This window comes from Pseudorca crassidens, chromosome 1 (genome assembly GCF_039906515.1).
Source record: "Pseudorca crassidens isolate mPseCra1 chromosome 1, mPseCra1.hap1, whole genome shotgun sequence".
NCBI lineage: Eukaryota > Metazoa > Chordata > Mammalia > Artiodactyla > Delphinidae > Pseudorca > Pseudorca crassidens.
The window spans coordinates 117,974,544-117,991,464 of NC_090296.1; the positions used below are offsets into that span (position 1 = coordinate 117,974,544).

Sequence of the window (16,921 nt, forward strand, 5' to 3'; positions counted from 1 at the left end):
GTCCGGGGACGGAGCGATGCTGGAAGGGGAGAGCTGCCCGCAGAGGAGGACCCTGGCTGGTGGTGTGATGGGTAACCAGGAGCGGGCTGGGAGCAGGGAGGGAGGAGCTACGGGCAGGGGTACCTGCCAGCAAACCTCTGTGCCGAGAGAAAAATACCACAACCCCCTCCAGGGGGCTGCCGAGGCTTGCCCCTTCCTGAGAGGCCACGCGACCCCGTCCCCGCTTCGCTCGGCACCCTCTAGGGCACCTGCCCTGGATCAGGCCTGGGGCTGGATGCCAGGCGTGCAGGAAAGAACAAGACACAGTCCCTGCCCTCCAGGAGCTCACAATCCAGCTGGAGGGAAGGCCAAGTCCGCTTCATCCCCATCCCCAGGGGTGTGTGACGAGGCCACACGGGGACCCAGAGAGACGTCTGCTCCGAGGAGAAGGGCATCAAGAGGCAGCTGGAAAGTCTCCCCACGTCCCCAGCGGCCGGGGACAGTGTGCCGGAGTGGGGTGGGGGGGAGCGGTGCGGGAGCCAGCCACAGGACTTTATTTCCTCCCCTAAGCCGGTTTCTGGGCAGCCCTTCCCTGCCAAGCTTCTGCCTGAAGCAAATTAAAATGGCAGAGTTATCAAACCTTGAAGAAAATATGGAGGTTATAACGGAAGTGCAGCTCAACCCTCCCCGCAGCCGGGCAGGCGCGGCGGCGATCCACGCACAGCCGTGATTCAATTAGCCGGGGCGAGCGCCGGCAGAAAAATCGCCGTCATTTCACTTCAGTTCCTCTGACGGTGGCCACCCCGCGCTAAGCAGAAGCGCTCCCAGCCCCTCTGCTCTCGGGCGGGCAGGCGGGGAGGAAAGGGGGGCGCGCGGCTGCTCGTGTTTCTCCCCGCGACCAGGGCCACGGCTCAGAGAACAGCGGGCTCTTTCTTCTCCTGCAGTCAGGCTGAAAACCCTCGCTGCTACCGGAGCAGAGTCCTGTCAGGCGTTTAGCAGCATCGATCCAGCCCGCCTCTGGCTGGCAGGCGGCCAAAAAACTAAGTATTTTTTATTGCTTCGGCTAGGCAAGGAAATATGAATGAAGCTACCTCTAATTGGACTCCAGACTAACCCCTCTGGGACAGCTTCCAGCCCCTCCAGCCGGTCCCCCTCCCACTCCGACACGGCCCTGTCTTTCCTGCCGGGGCCTCATCTGTTGACAACCTGGTTTCCAAAGGGCTGATTACGTGTGTCTACACTCCCTCCAACACCATGGCCGCGTGCACACATGTGAGCCCCTACTGCCTGTCCCCGGGACGCCCCACACCCCCTCCCGGCCCAGGACGGCGTCCCGATTCATTTCCACGGCATTCTCCAGTGGCCCAAGGATGGCCCCTCTGCCCTGAGTCTGGATGTCGGCGAGCACTGAGGAGCGAAGAGCCCAGCTCTTAGGGGTTCCCCATGGGTTCCTTCTAGCAGAGATCGTTCACAGATGGGGGCACAAAGCCAGAGTCAAGAGCGACGAGGACGAGCATGAGCATGTGTGAAGGCAGGGAAGGGGCCGAGCACTTCTCTGTGCGGCAGGTCCCTGTTAAGCAGGTTAAGCTCCGGATCCTGGGTCCCGTTCTGAGCAGGGGGTCTTCCTAGCTAAGCGGAGAGGCTGGCTGGGCAGGAATATTGCCATGTTACAGATAGAGAAACTGAGGCTCAGAGAGGCCAAGAGGACTCCCCAACGTCCCATGAATCTGGGACCAGACTGAGCCTTGAGGTGTCCAGCCCAGCCCTCCAACAAGGCCACCCACTGGGATCAACACTAAAGCAATCAAAATGGATGTACAGTTTCAGCTGTTCCTTTCTTACGCACCTAGCCATTCCTGGGCCCACATGACCTGGATTTCTGAGCACACAGGCAAGTCGAGAGGGGACGTGAGCACCGCTGCTAATGGGAGGTTTAAAGTCAGCCCGGGTAGAGGGCTGGGAAGGGGAGGTGGGTCGGGATGGAGGAGCTGCCCAAGGAAGCTGCTGTCTAGATGGTTAGTTAACTGCCTGACCTTCCAAGTCCCACTTAACACGAGGTAATAACCAAAGCCATCCTAACAGATTAGATGGCCCCAGATACGAGGACGGCGATGAGGAATAAAATAGCTGTGTTAATCGCTGGAGGATTTTTTTTTATCCAGACTCCACTGTGCTTATTCAGAGGCTTATTCACTTGAAACAGAACCTCTGAGCCTCCGTGTGCTCAGAAAGATTTACAGCAAATCTCAGAGCTGACAGACACGCAGGCAGCCTGCCCTTAATGCTCGCTTGCTAGCACTTTCTCAAACCGAGTTAAAGCCTAGAACAGGGAGAAGCCTCAGGTGTTGGGAGGAAATGAGGAGGATATAGGATCATACAGGGGTCAGCCAATCTGGGGGGCAGGGAGGCACTCCGGCCCCAAACGAGGGGGGGACACCAGGGTCCCGAGCTCTGGGCTCAGCCTGTGACTCCACAACCCCCCCTTGGAGGGCCCAGGGCTGGCTGGCTGACCTCTCCAGTAATCACCTCTCCTACAAAAGGCGTTTGGTTAGAGCTCACTTAGCCCAGCTCTTCATTTCACAAATGATGGCCCTGAAGCCTGGAGAGACGAAGGCTTCCCCAAGTGCAGGTCACTCAACAGGGGACAACACCCTCCTCCCAGGAGCCCACACAGGGTTAGGGCTGACCCTCCCCCAGCACCCAACCCCCCCCCCCCCGCAACAGGTTCCAGAGTGCTGGACTTACCGTGCTGGATTCTCTCTCTTTGGGGACAGAAGGCCAGGACAGGAGGAGAGTCAGGTCCCCCAAGACAAAGAAACAAAAAAGAAAGCAAGGTCAGTATCGTCCGGTTGCCTTTTATGCTTTGCTAGTTCACGGGTTTTAAAACGAGCAGCGGCCTGGCTCTGAGTCACCGCGGGTCAGCCAAGGTAGGGCCATTAGGTGACGTCTCTCAGTTTGGAAATTAACCGCCCCAATCCCAATGCTTCACTCGGCCACCAGGCCCCGGCGGGGCAGCAGGGGGGGATCTGTGGCCTAGCTCTCCCTGACATGCGGAGAAGGGCACCAAGATTACTGGTCAGCAGTTTTTAAAGCCGTTAACTTGGGAAGGATCGTGCTACGCAAAATAGCCATGGGATCTGGGAGTTGAGAACATTATTGTTATTTTTTTGTTTTTTAAAGGAATTATCGGAGTGGTATTTTGGTGGTGGTGTTTTGCTGTATGCAGGCCTCTCACTGTTGTGGCCTCTCCCGTTGTGGAGCACAGGCTCTGGACGCGCAGGCTCAGCGGCCAAGGCTCACGGGCCCAGCCGCTCCGCGGCATGTGGGATCCTCCCGGACCGGGGCACGAACCCGTGTCCCCTGCATCGGCAGGCGGACCCTCAACCACTGCGCCACCAGGGAAGCCCGGTGTTGGGTGTTGTTTTTTAATTAATACTCTTCTCTGTTTCTTTACCAAGACGCCCCAGGAAGCTGAGGCCTCTGATTATTTGCCCAGCCAAGCACTAGCTCCCTGATCCTCCTGTCTGTTGTGGGGAGGCCCTCTTCCTCTGCCAGGAGGACCATCCTACTGCAGGGGCAAAAAAACTTAGTCTCTGGTTCCCACGACCTGCTCCTACCGCCCCATGGCCCCGGCCCAGGCAGGATGGTAACACTCCAAGCCCCCCGTGCCCAGGGCCGGCTCATAACGCGTTGGCCATGTGCCCCAGTAAGTATCTAAGGGCAAATCAAACCATCACATGGTGCACCTTAAACAGGATAGCATGTGTCGACTGTATCTCAATAAAGCTATAAGACTAATATCTAAGGGCAGACCACACAAGGTGGCAATCTTTGCAAAGGGTCTGCTAGGAAGCCAGGCCCTCTCCTTTCCCAATCAAACTAGGCCCCCTCCCAAGGCCCTTCGCAGCGCAGCTTCAGGGGTCTTCGCGGGACAGGCTGGGTTAAGGGTAGAGAACGTTCTCATTCCCAGTCTTCCCAATCATCTCCCTGCAGCAGTGTCACCACCACCTCTACTTAAAGACAGTCCCCTAATGAGGCTTTACTTGAGCGCCAACTGGGTATCTTTTTCAAAGGACGTGGTCTCTGTCCTCAGAGGACTAAGGATCCTGGTGAGGATAAAACACTTTCCAGGGTAGGAAACAGAAGAACGGTAACAAAGGGCTCCGTCTTGGGACCCCCAACTCTTGAACTCTTATGGGAATTTGAAAAGAGACCCTCAGCTTGGCCAGGAGGGCATCCTGCAGGGGTGGGACTGGGGCTGGCCCTTGGAGGGTGGACAGGGTGTGGCTAGGAAGATGGGAAGGTATTCCAGGAAGAAAGGACAAGATGTCTTCCAGGGCAAAGAAGAGAAGGTACACATCAGGGATTGGGGGGTGGCCTGGGGGATGGGGCTCCAGTTTCCATGTACCAGGATCTTAATAGATGGCCCCAAGCCTTTTGCTAACTCCTGGTCCTAGGGTGACAGCATTTGCTGTGTCTGTTCACAGAGGGGCCTCCGAAACCTCTGCCCCCAGCCCTGCACGCTGCCCTCCGCCCCTGCCCCGGGCCGCACCTCTGTGATCCAGTTCATGGTGGTTCTTCTCGTCCTTCACCGACAGGTGGGCCTGGCTGCCCAGGGCACCAAGCGCCAGCAGCCCTGAGCTGCTCCCCGTCACCGGGGGGATCCCTGGAGGCTGGAGGCCTGACGGGTGGGGCGGCAGCTGCACCGGGGGGCCGTGCGTGGCGTGGGAGAGGTGCTGCGCCTGGAGCTGCTGTTGCTGTAATGAAGTTGGTGGTGAGCGCGGCTGAGCGGGGAGGGCCGGGGAGGCTGGGCCAGCCCTCTCGCTCCTCCAGGAAGTGCCGGGGGCACGTGCCCCCCGTACCTCTGCCCCCAGCTCAGGCCACACATGCTGTCATGCTGGAGGAAGTCTGGTAATGGACCGCAATTGAGACACAAGATCTATGATGGCAAACGCTCCACCTCCTCTCCAACCCCAGTCTCAGGACAGAACTTCTCAACGCATGTCTCCAAGCCCAAGATAAATACAGCATGCGTTTAAAAGCCAGTCGTCGGGGCTCCCTCTCCGTTGAGGGCGATCCACTTTTACGCTCCCGACGGCCACAGTTTTGCTCATGCTTGCATGCCTGCAAACGTCAGCAGCCGGCGCTTCCCACCCTGAGCCCGTACCCTGGGGAAGACTCCCTAATCCTGAGGAACTCCAAGCCTGTCTTACAAAGCGGAGGCAGGACACTTGGCAGAGGAGTCCCGAGATCGAGAGGAGTTTGGGGCCAGTGGAATGAGAGCCGACGTCACCGGACATCAGAGTGGAGAACAGGGTAACAGGAGGAGTGGGGGCTTTGGAATCAAGACAGACCAGGATTCAAATCCTGGCACTCACTAGCTGGGTGACCTCAGGCAGGTTACTCACTAAGTGATCTCATAACAATAGCTAAACGTTTCCCAGAGGCCCTTCCAAGGCTCCCTCCCCTTCCAAAATCTAGTCGTGCATTAAGTCACTTATTATCAATAGCAAGGGTAACAATCCCTAATTAAGGATTCCGCTTGGCACTAGCCTCAGGGTCTTCTTTTCCCCCTTCCCCTTGTGCTCCCCCAGCAGCCAAGACAAAGCGCCCTTTATCATTCCCAAGATTGCGTCAAGAACCACGGGCACTGTGGGGCACGCTACGCCACGGCTGAATACTTCATAGGGACTGAAATATGTCTTAGGAATGGCTGGGCCCTTGGGTACACATACATCTTTCTTCTCAACGAGCACAACAGGAGGGAACAGAAATTTACTGAATGCCTGAATCCATGCCTGGGCCCTTTCCAAATATTTTCTCTCACTCTTCCAACTACCTGGCAGAAGGGTTCTGCCCATTTTACAGATGGCAAACTGGCACTTAGGGGCTGGAGGGGGCAGCCAGTAACTAGCCAAGTCTCACCCCTAGTGGGGTATCTGGACTCAAATCTGTCAACCACCGACGTCAGCCAAAGAATGTTCCTAAAAGACCCTCCTCCCCAAAGCAAGAAGAGTTGGTGGGGGTGACAAAGAGCTAAGACGTGACGAGCTCACCTGTCAGTGTGAACCGTGGCTCTCAGGCCACTGATGAACAGACAACAACACACAATGCAGGCCCACGGCTCTGGACAGACGTGAGGCTCCGAGAGGCAATGAGTGTGTTTGAGGTCAGGGATTAAGAGCCCCACTCTTCCCCAACTAAGCCGCCAACCGCCAACCTGATGCACCCCCAAATTAATGGCACCCCCAGTCACACCACACTCCTGGCCCCAGAGAGCTCATTTCTCAGTTTGGGGAGAAAGGCTGGGACCCACGGCCATTGCTCCAGACCTAGGACATCTCTTGGTGGGCAGTTTACGGAAGCCGCCGGTGGGCACTGGTCCAGGTTGCAGCCTGACCCCAGATCTGCCTCGAGACGCCAGAGCAGAAGCGAAGCCGAAGGGCCCCCTGGAGCCCTCCCCATCATCCGGGTCAGAACAGATTCCTCCTTTCTGAGAGTTATGACAGCTCAGACTCTGGAGCCAGACAGACTAAGGAAGATGTCCCGCTCGATCTCTTATCAGTTCTAAGAACTTAGACAACAGTGGACCTCTCTCAGCCTCAGTTTCCACATCTGCAAAGTGGGGATCAGAATGCAGCCCATCTCTTCAGGTTGTACAAGGATCACGTGCGTAACTACATGTGAAGGCAAAGTAGGTGTTCAACAAACATTAGCAAAAACTATGAGTGGACCACAAATAGAACTGCATCTTTCTCTGATCTTGGCAACTCGTGGGCTCCAGGAAGAAAGGACCTTGTTTTATCCATCCCAGCACCTCGGGTGGGGCCTGGCATGTTTGCCCAATACACATCTGCTGGGTGAATAAATGAAAATGTTGGAAAAGGGTTTACACAGAGAGGCTGGGAAGTAAGTCAGCAGAGTGGCTCTGTCCAAAAGCCATCCACCTGCCCAGATCCAAGCCTCCTCTTGGTTGGGAAGAGGGGCATCAGTGGCGCATCCTGCTTCCCAAAACACGAACCAGTGAACCAGCATCAGAAACTTGGAACAAAGGCTGTAGTTGCAGTGGCTGTTTGGAAGACAGTGGCTTTCAAAGCTGCTGAGCTTCCCAGACGGACAGGCTGGTTTTCAGCTGTGGCCCGTCAAGCAGGAGTGTCTCTTCTTTGCAACAGAGGAAAGGCAGCTTCCATGTACTTCTCATCTTCAAATACAAGAGCACCCCCTGCACAGCCAGAAACTCCCCTGAGGTCTGCTCTGGGTGGCTGGAAGGCATCGTCGGGAACGGCCCAGCAGGCTCCAGGAAGCAGGGACAGAGAGCCGACCTCCTCCCAGGCTCCTCTCCTGGGGCGAGGACAGACGCCAGGGCTTGTTGGGCCAAGGGTCTGCTAACAACAGTCCTGGTTGTGATAAAGGGTGAGATAAAGTCTTTGCCGCAGCGGGGCAGGGGGAGCCGGCTGGCAGTGATCCACCTGTCTCTCCGTCCCCGTGTCGCAGGCAGGGTACAGCCATCCTCAGGCTGCATTTCTATCCCTGTGACATATCTGTGACTTCAGAGGGCGATGTGCAGAAACACAGTGACATCCGAGTGGGAGGGTGACAGCGTTTTCAACTGGGGACAAATGGGATCAAGTCCACCGTCCGAGGAGGGAACTGGGCTTCACCACTCTGCAGCAGCCTGTCCCTGGCTTCCACCATTCCCTCCAAGACCAGGATTTCTCCGTCCACCATAGGAAAGGAAGTCAACCACCCACCCCCCAACCCCAAGAGGGGTGGGGCGTCTGGAGGCAAGCCCCCTCGTGAGCACGCCCTCCTCCCACCTTTAACATTTCACACTGGGACAGCAACCTGTCAAAAAACACGTCCCATGGGGCAGACGCGTGTCCCTGTCCTCACGTGTGCCACATGCCCAGTTCCCGGGCTCCGAAGTACGGCCACTTACACGGGAGGCTGTCAGGGAGGCCCGCGCTGGCCAAGTCTGTGTAACTGGACTGTGCACACCACGCTTCATGCCTCTGCAACCTGATTTAACGCTTCGCTTCTCAGGTTCATGATTTGGGTTAAACCTAGTGAAGTTGTCTAAGCATTTCCAGGGCTGAGACCCACCAAGGACCTCTAGACAGAGTCCTAACTGCATAAGATGCAGACGCCCTGCCCTCCCAGGAGAGGGAGGGCAGCCCCGGCCTCTACTTCCTGCCCACGGAGGTGGCCCCCCAGCTCCAGGCTGAATTGTGCCTTCATGCTCTGTTATAGCTTGGAGAGCTCACAACAACCCCGTTATCCCCATTTCAGAGACGGGAACAGGCTCAGGGGGAGGTGAAGGAACTCCGCTAAGCCAAAGTAACCAGAGCCAGGACGCAAACCCAGCACGACTTCTCTCTACCACGGCCCCCTGGCTGAGAGAAACAGATGCGTTCATTCTAAGGCCCGCTCGCCGCACCATCCTTCTCCCAGTCAACTGAGCCCAGCTCGTCGGCGTCCTGGAGGGAACGCGAGAACCTCAGTACCGGCTTCAAAATACCCAGTGTAGTTTGTAACAAGCGAAAACCTCCCCCTTCCTCACCCCGCTCACCCAATTTAAAAAAAAAAATAAGTAAGCACCAACAGGGACCTACTGTACAGCACAGGGAACTCTGCTCACTATTCTGTAATAACCTAATGGGAAAAGAATCTGAAAGAGAGTGGATACATGTATACGTACAACTGAATCACTCTGCTGTATGCCTGAAATTAACACGTTGTTAATCAACTATACTCCAATAAAAAAAAAAAAAAACAAACCAATCAAGCCAACACTTGTATCTTCCACGAATAATTTCCAAGGGAATGCAGACCAGAACGTCAGTGGGGCCAGTGAGGTACATGCCCCGCCACCTGCCAGGTTCAGTGACCTTGGACTAGCACGGAGCAAACTAAAACACGAGTTCTGAAGATGGTGGGTAACTTCGGCTCACGGGGTCTTTAATCTGCTTGGGGGGGCCTTGTGCAAGCTGCTGGCCAAAGGACAATATTTCACCCCTCACGCTCAGGAACCTTTTGACCCTCCAACGATCCCCCAATAACTTGGACCCAAGAAAAAAGGGTGTGTAACAGGTCTGCAGTAACTGGGTCCTGGCAGGCCCTGGCGAACAGACACACACCTTCAGGCCTGCCTTCCCCAGACGGTCACTTGAGTTCCCAGTGGCCCTGTGTGTGGTGGGCGGACTGGGCCAGCAAGCCTGGGCTTCCGTCAGCCCCTCTGTCCCCTCTCCCCTCACACCAAGCTGACGCTGGATTCTGGCCTCTCTCACCTGGAGGGGAGGCCCTGGAAATACTCTAATTCACGTGATAAACACACACCGCTAGCTGCAGGTATGCCCGTGCCAGATGTGTCTACCTGACCTCTCATCTCTCTCTGAAATGAGCCAAGATGTGAACTCAGAATCCTTCCACCCCATGCCCAGGAGAGCCCCAGATGACTGACTGAAAAGGGCACGTCAAAGGAAACTTGCCCAGCCCTTTTCCATCTTTTCACAAATGGGGAAAACAGGCCAGAGGAATGAAGTGACTTGCCCAAAGCCCCCGCTAACTCCCAGACCAGGGGGCTGGGCTACTTCTCCCCCAAGAGGGGCAAATCGGACAGTACCACGTGGGTAGCCACAAGGCTTCTGGGTCCTCCCCTTCACCGCCCTTTCCTGCTGGGGCAGGACTCCTGCCCTCTGGCCATCAGCCCTCCCGGCCCCCTGCCACCCTCCTCCCATCGCTCTCCCGAGTCAGCCCGGCCACAAGCCCGCTGTCCCTCTCCTTCCTCCCTCACAGGATGCCCCGGCTCGGCGAGCCATCCTCAGCCGTCCGTAATTCCTGCCTTGTGAGGCTCTGTCAGGCGCACTGATTAGACGGCTGCCTTCTTAATGACAGGGAGACGGCCGCATTCACTCAGAGCCGGAGAAGCAATTACCTCGAAAATGGGGGTCACAGGCCCCACTCGTTGGCTTTAATTGAATTCCAATATCTGCCTCTAGCTGCCTTGGCCTAACGTGTAGCTTCCTAAATACTCCTTGAAGGAAGTGGAGCTAATCCAAGCAGCGCTTCTTCCCCCAATTCCACTCTTCTCTTAGAACTTAAAAAAAAAAAAAAAATTTCATAAGAGGATTTTAATTCCAAAGTTGAGGGTGGGGGGAGACAGTGGGGGAGAAGGGACTCCACTGCGGCCACGGAGGGATGGGAAGGCTGGGCCTGGAAAGCGGATAGGGAAGAGGCTCTGAGAGAGGAGAAGTATCAGAGAACGCACTTCCCACCCCGAGCCCTCATCTGCCACTCTCAGCAAAGCCCCCACGCTGTGAACTGGCCACTGAGGAGGACACGGGCGCCACACCGGGGCCGGACTGGACGGGAGGTGGCGGGGGGAAGAGCCCTAAGCCGAAAGCCAGCCCGGGGCCTCTGGCCTGGTGTTGCTCCTGGACCGTGTGTGACCATCTGTGAGTCACTCCCCGTCTCTGTAAAGCAAGGGCGTCGGCTGGATCAGTGGTTCTCTACCACGGGCCATTTCGTGCACTGCCCCTGCCCCCTGCCGGGACATCTGGCAATGTCTGGAGACGTTCTGGGGTGTCACAGCTGTGTGTGGGAGGGTGCCACTGGCATCCCGTGGGTGGAGGCCAGAGCTGCTGCTGAACATCCTCCTGCACATCCTCACAAAGTATGTGGCCTCAAAGTTCACGAGTCTTGAGGCTGAAGAACCCTGGGCTAATAAGATGGTTTCCAAGGAGACTTCGAATTTTACCATATTATGATTTCCCTACCGGGGGCTCTGCCTCCCAAGCTCACTGGCTAAAAGCAGTGACCAGTCACTCCCGTTCCCCTTTCTGGCCTCCTCTCTGCTCCTCCCCCCTCAACACTGTCAGGATTCAGACCAGGCTAATACTCCCGCCCTGGCCGTCCTCCAGCAGCTCTCAGCAGCTGCCACGGGACTCAGACCGGAAGGACAGAACCCAGTAACCATCACGGGGCCCCAATGCTGTGTGGGAGGATCAGCACCCGCCAGCATCACTCTGTCTCTCCAAAAGCCCACCCTCCCGGCGTTCCTGGCCCGAAGGGATGAGCTGGCCCACCCCCTCCTGTAACAGACGCAGAGACTAAGGCCCGAGGAAGAGACGGGACTGCCTGAGGCCACCTGGGGAAGAGGCTTAACTAGAACACAGGTCTCCAGGTTTCTGCCCCAGAATGAAGAGCCCAGAGTCATCATTCAACCCACCAAGCAGAACATCCCAGGCCTTCAGTTCCACCTTGAAATAATGACCGTACTTAAGAACAAGCGGAGGAATGAGGACCCATCAGAGGGCTAGAGGGACCTCAGCCAACCAGTCCACTGCTTCCCAAGCCTGACTACCCTTCCGAATGATCTAGAAAACTTCAGAAACACAGATTTCCGGGTCCACCCCAAACCTATGGAAAAGAACTCTGGGGTGAGTGCCCTAGAATGTATTGCTCAGAAGCTCCGTTGGGGACCTGGACTCAGCCATCTGTGGATGGGAAGCAGTGATCTCACCCACCCTGTTCATTTTAGGGACCAAAGGTGGACAGCTGCATCCTGAGGCTAAGAGTCTTGCCCAAAGTCCCCTTAAAAAACCTGTTTCTCCTCAGATGCTTGTCTTAAATATCCTTTAGCAGCCTCATACCAGAGCAGCAAGCAGGAGGAAGATGCTGCGTGAATCCCACAAACGCACTAAAGATGTAAGCCAGGTAGGAGCACTAAAGGGGAGAGATCGGGCTTCCTCCTTTCACTGAGGGGCCAGACCAGAAGTAGGCCTCACGAAGCACTCTGCATTATCTTTTCCTGTTCCCGGGTGAGACGGGACTTCTAGAACATCAGGGAGACCTAGCCAGGGGCCCTGGCTGGACCTGACATGGGCCCAGGATGAAGACTCCGCCAGGCAGCTCAGCGCATGGGACAGCAAGGCCCAGCCCCAAATGCCACAGCACGTTTCACATCACAGTACAGCAGAGACAGTTCTGATCCCAGGTGGCCAAAGAAGGGTAGACCTTTGCCAGTGAGGGGACAGGCCCCTGGGGAGGTGGGAGAAACCAGGTTGGCCTCCAAGGTGATCCCAGAGTCCACCCCCCGCTCAATGCTGGAGATACCGAAAGCCGGGAAAGGATGGGGTTGATGAATTTCGAGGCGGATCGGGTCTTGTCGGGCACCGCTTTAACTTGGGGAGTGAGAGGCAACCGGGGAGCCACAGGGGGAGATCTCTAGGCGGGTCCAAGCCCATGAGATGCTGGGAGAGGCCGGAGCCCTGGGGCTGCCATTCTTTGAGGCCAGCTAAGGTCAGGGTCCATCTCTGGTTATGGTAAGTGAGAGGAATAAAAGGGCTATACACACGGTGAGAGGCAGACTGGGGAGTCCACGTACCCCGATGATGGCGTTCAGCTCCGTCATGGTGACCTGCTTGGCTCGCTCCACCGCCTGCGCCACCTGCTGCTGGTGCTGGAGGGAGCGGGTGTGGGTTAGAGGCGGCCGCCTTCCCCGACCCACCACGGAGGCACGGGGGTAGGGGACAGGTGGTGACACAGGAGGCAGAGGAGGTCCACCGACCAAAGCAGGACACAGGGAGGACGGGGGACCCTTTAAACCCTTCTCAACGGGTGCCTATTACTTCTGTAATCCACACTTCCCGGAGTTTTAAGTTAAAATATAAAAGAGCCCAAAGAGGGCTATTTGTCGACCGTCTCCCTCCGCCACGCAGACAAAAAAACTTCCTTCCAGGCATTTGAGACAAAAAAAACTTCCTTCCAGGCGTAAGTCCCCAAACTAACATCCAGGCTGGATATTAGAAGATGCTACTGAATGATTATTCATTTCCTAAATGTGGTGACAACGGTGCAGTCCCGTAGGAGGGTGTCCTGTTAGGAGAGGCAGCTGGAGCAGTGAGTGCTGTGAGCTGTCAGGGTGTTTGCAACTCACACCCAAAGGGTTCAGAGGAAAAGTACGTGTATCTACAGATACTCACCCTGCATCTATCTAAATAGAAAACGAACAACAACAAAAAAACGGCACAACGTTATAAGCTGGGAATTGGGTGATAATGTGTCGATGTAGGTTCATCAGTTACTCTGGTGTGGGATGTTGATGGTGGGGAAGGCTAGGGGACGTCTCTGTACCTTGCACTCAGTTTTGCTGTGAACCTCAAACTATAAAGAATAGAGTCTATTTAAAAAAAACATTTTTTTTTAGTGCATTCATTCCCTTCAGCCTTGAGGTGAAACCTGCTTCATAGGCAGCTGTCTCCCCTAATGGGTTGCAAGCTCCTAGGACATCACTATATCCTGTTTTTACATGAATTCAATCACGTATGGGTCACTACTGCGACTCAAGAGACCCAGGAATCCCAGAGGGAGCGAGGGTGGTCTAAGCCACTGACGGGGGCCTGGAGGGCAGGCCTGCCCCAGGCTGGAGTGAGCTCTGCTGGATGGAAAGGGGCCCCTCTCGGGCAGCCCACCCATCTGCCCTGCACCACGGGGCCTCCTTGCAGATGCTTTTCTCCTACTGCCCACTGGTCCAGCCCTGCCTCAGGCGGGAGTCTCTTGCAAAAGTGTGCTTAGAAGATGATGTGACTGACTTGGTCATGCTCTGATGAGGACACTCTGTCCTGGGGGCCGGGGTCCCCTTTGGGTAGTAGTTCTCCTTGCAGGGTCTGGCCCTCGGTGCTAACTGGCCAGGCTGCCTTGCTCTTAGATGTCTCCAGGTGTGGAAGCTGGGGCACGGGGAAGCAGAGGCTGGGAATGCTGGTTGGGATGGGGTAGGGCCGGCGGTGGGGGGAGGCACAGCGGTACCCACTGCCCACTGTTAGCCCCTCCACAGGCCAGGACCCTCCTCTCGGGACTCAGGCAAGGGCAGAGAACAGGTTCCACTGAAGGAGCAAGTGGGCCCTGTGATGTGCCAGAGGAGCTTCTGTAAAGCCCCAGGCTGTCAACTTCAGTCCACGTGAACGGACAGGGGCTGGGGCTCCGGTGAGACCTAGGCAGCCACTGGGCTGCTCTGCAAGAAACGGAGGGCACAGTAAAAGAAGGGCTTACCTCTTGTGACAGGAAAGGCATGATCTGTGCTAAAATCGTGTTCAGTCTCTTCGCGATCTCTGTCTGCAAAGGAAAAGAGACTGCGTGAGGCTCAGGCCAATAAATCAAGTCGCCAAAATGTCAGACGGTGGAAGGACAAGCTTCCCCCCAAACCGCAGACCCCCGACGGGCTCCATCCTTCCACCCTCGGTGGGCCTCCTGCCAGGAGGCCTCGCTAAATCCACAGCATGAAGCAATCTCTTCCAACTCCCTCCAACCGGGCTGCCTACATTTCAGGGAGCTCCAATTTCCTATCAGAGGTGGTCTCTGTGTTTGGTTCAGAGTATCCAGTTCGCCTCCTCTGGATGGAAGCCCTAATCAAAACAACGCAAAACTAAACAAGAACCACCTCCACACCGCCCACTGTGGTGAAACCCATCACAAACAAGAGGGAAATGCAGTGCGGTGAGAAGGAACTGCTGTGCCGTGTGGCCCCAAGGGCAACAGCAAGCCAGGCTCTCGGGCTCCCAGACAAATCAGGAGGTGATGGAAGACGCCCGGCTGCATGTGCCAAAGTGTTCCCTGGGGCCAGCCTCACACCCGGCGGTATGTGTCTTAAAGGGTCTCCCTCGCCCTCCACTTTCCGCTGCTGCCTGACTCCCACCAGACCGATCCCTCACCCTTACATGTGCTGCCCAGCCTGAAATCCCACCGTCGACGCTTCCTTTTGGGGGGCATAAAGCACTGCCTTCTCTAACATGATGCTCGGGATGTAACTGATTGGATCCCTAGCCCTTCATCTAAGTTGACCACAGAAACAATTCTCTGCCCCACTGCTAACCCTCCAGAAAAGATCACATTCAGAAAAACATCAACTGATTCTGCCACCCGTGTTCCATGTGAAACCATCTCAGATGAAGAATGGTTTAGGAAAAGAAAAAAGAAAAAAACAGTGGGGCTAAATGGTTAACTGAATCCAGACAGGAAGGCCGAGGACCAGACAGACAAGTCTCAGAATTGCTTCTCTTATCTCCTTCTGAATCCCAAGGCCACCAGGACTGAGGTCCCAGAGCTGGCTTCAAGGCTCTCATCAGCACATAGCCATCTTTCAGAGACAAAACCATGACAACAGCCTTTAAAAATCTGTGATCATCTGCATGTCAAATGACTCTGGATGAGAAATCCTCGTGCACTTAAAATAAAAGCAATGTTGTCTGAAGGCTTACGAACAGACCCTGGCCCTCAGGAGAATTCCTGGGGCCAGCACCCCCTCCTCCCCCCAGCCCCCAGCCACTCATGAGTGATGAGGATGCCCCTGGCTTGTGAAGAGACAGGCCATGGACCAGGAATCTGACGGGCTTTTGTGGTCCCACGTCCTGGGGCTGCTGGCTGCGGTGCAGGCTCCAACTCAGAACACCTGTCCAGGGCATCGGGGGCTCCTGGGTGGGGATCAGAGATCACAGCTCTCTCCTGGAACACTCTAGATTCTCAGGAATAGGGCCAGTCTTGCCCACTGTGGGCATCTGGGGTAAAACAAGTCTTTGGTGTGAAAGATTGCCCCCCATATCCTAGACCAACTGAGTGCCCATAACGGTCCCCACATTTCTAAACTTCCAGGGTGGAGAGGGTATATCATCCTCGCTAAGCCCCATGGGACTCACAGCCACATCTGCACATTCAGGGTATATTCCCGCAAGGGCACTGTATAACAGTTTGTCATTCAAACTGGGTTTGTCAGCAACAATGCTTTTGACATTTGGGGCCAGATAATTCTTTGTTGCATGGGGCTGTTCTGGGCATTGTAGTGTTTTTAGTAGCATCCCTGGCCTCCGCCCACTGGATGCCCGTCATTCATACTGTAAGGAACCTGGGACGATTACTAATTATTGTATAAATTATTAATCTAGGTAAGTGGGAAGAGTTCTACTCCAAAACAAGGTCCTTTCTCACTTATGTTCATTTTTCTTCCCCCAAACTGACTGACAGTGGGCAAGAGGGATAAAATGTAAGAGTCAGGGTTGTACAAGTCGGGAGTTCTAGAAACAATCAAATCAGTCCAAACCCGTAAGAGCAACATAATCACTCAACTGTCACATGTTTATGTGCCAAATAAGAACAGAAAGTTTTATTTAAAACAAAAAGCAAAGAGAAATAAACGAAATAAACCATCCTCACTGCTAGGGAGCTCATCGGTCCAAGGCTTCTTACCTCAAATGACTGCCATAGCAGAGCCTGGTACGTAGTAGGTGCTCAGTAAATGTTGAACCAAAAGAATCTCGCTGGCCTCCCCGCATGTATTTTTTGAGACTTCAGATTGCAGTGGCCCCTGGCCAGGGATCTGGGCCTGCCCCACTGTGGGGGGCATCGGGGGGAGGGGCAGTGGCGGACGGAGCGCTGACCTACAACCAGGAGCACAAGTCCTTCATCGACAGGGTGAGGCAGTGGTCAAGCCAGACCAGCCACAAACCGCCCGCTGGGCTCTGCCTGCTGCCTCCGCTACAGCCAGGGAGGCAGGCGCAGGCTCGGAACCTTCCCCATCACTCTGGCCTGCTCAGCAACTACAGCTCTCACCGTCTTTGGGGTGGGTAGTTATAAAGGAGTCCCGGCTGTTGCTTACTTCCTCTAGCAAACAGGTCAAGTGTCAAGATCTTGGGAGGTAAAGGAACAAAATGACAAGTAGCTGACCTTCCCTCTCCCCGCATCTTTTAGCAAACGTGCGGCCACAGGCTGCCCCCAGGTGGGATCTTTCCCCTGCGCGGCCTGGTCCAGAGCCCAGCATCCTCTGGTTATGAGGAAAAATCTGCCGGGATTTCACGTAGCTCTGCCTGGTTCAAGACCAGTTCAAGCCTGGCATCCAGGCTACTAGGTGACCACGGCTGGGTCGCTCAGAAGCCCTGTGGGGGGCTCAGACCAA

The 16,921-nt window shown here is 55.6% G+C and overlaps 1 protein-coding gene across 8 annotated transcripts in view; it reads right to left on the reverse strand.

The window, feature by feature from the left end:
- Positions 1-16,921, reverse strand: part of TLE3 (TLE family member 3, transcriptional corepressor) — a 48,722-nt gene that overhangs the window by 13,051 nt on the left and 18,750 nt on the right. For 4 of the 8 annotated variants that reach the window (XM_067752015.1, XM_067751994.1, XM_067752004.1 and 1 more), the window contains exons 5-8: positions 14,029-14,091; positions 12,365-12,439; positions 4,532-4,736; positions 2,725-2,741 (exon numbers count right to left, since the gene is read on the reverse strand). In XM_067752015.1, coding sequence (XP_067608116.1) covers positions 2,725-2,741; positions 4,532-4,736; positions 12,365-12,439; positions 14,029-14,091 — 360 coding nt within the window. Of the gene's footprint in view, positions 1-2,724; positions 2,742-4,531; positions 4,737-12,334; positions 12,440-14,028; positions 14,092-16,921 lie in introns of all 8 variants that reach the window. The other 4 variants (XM_067751978.1, XM_067751965.1, XM_067751970.1 and 1 more) reach the window with 1 other exon arrangement.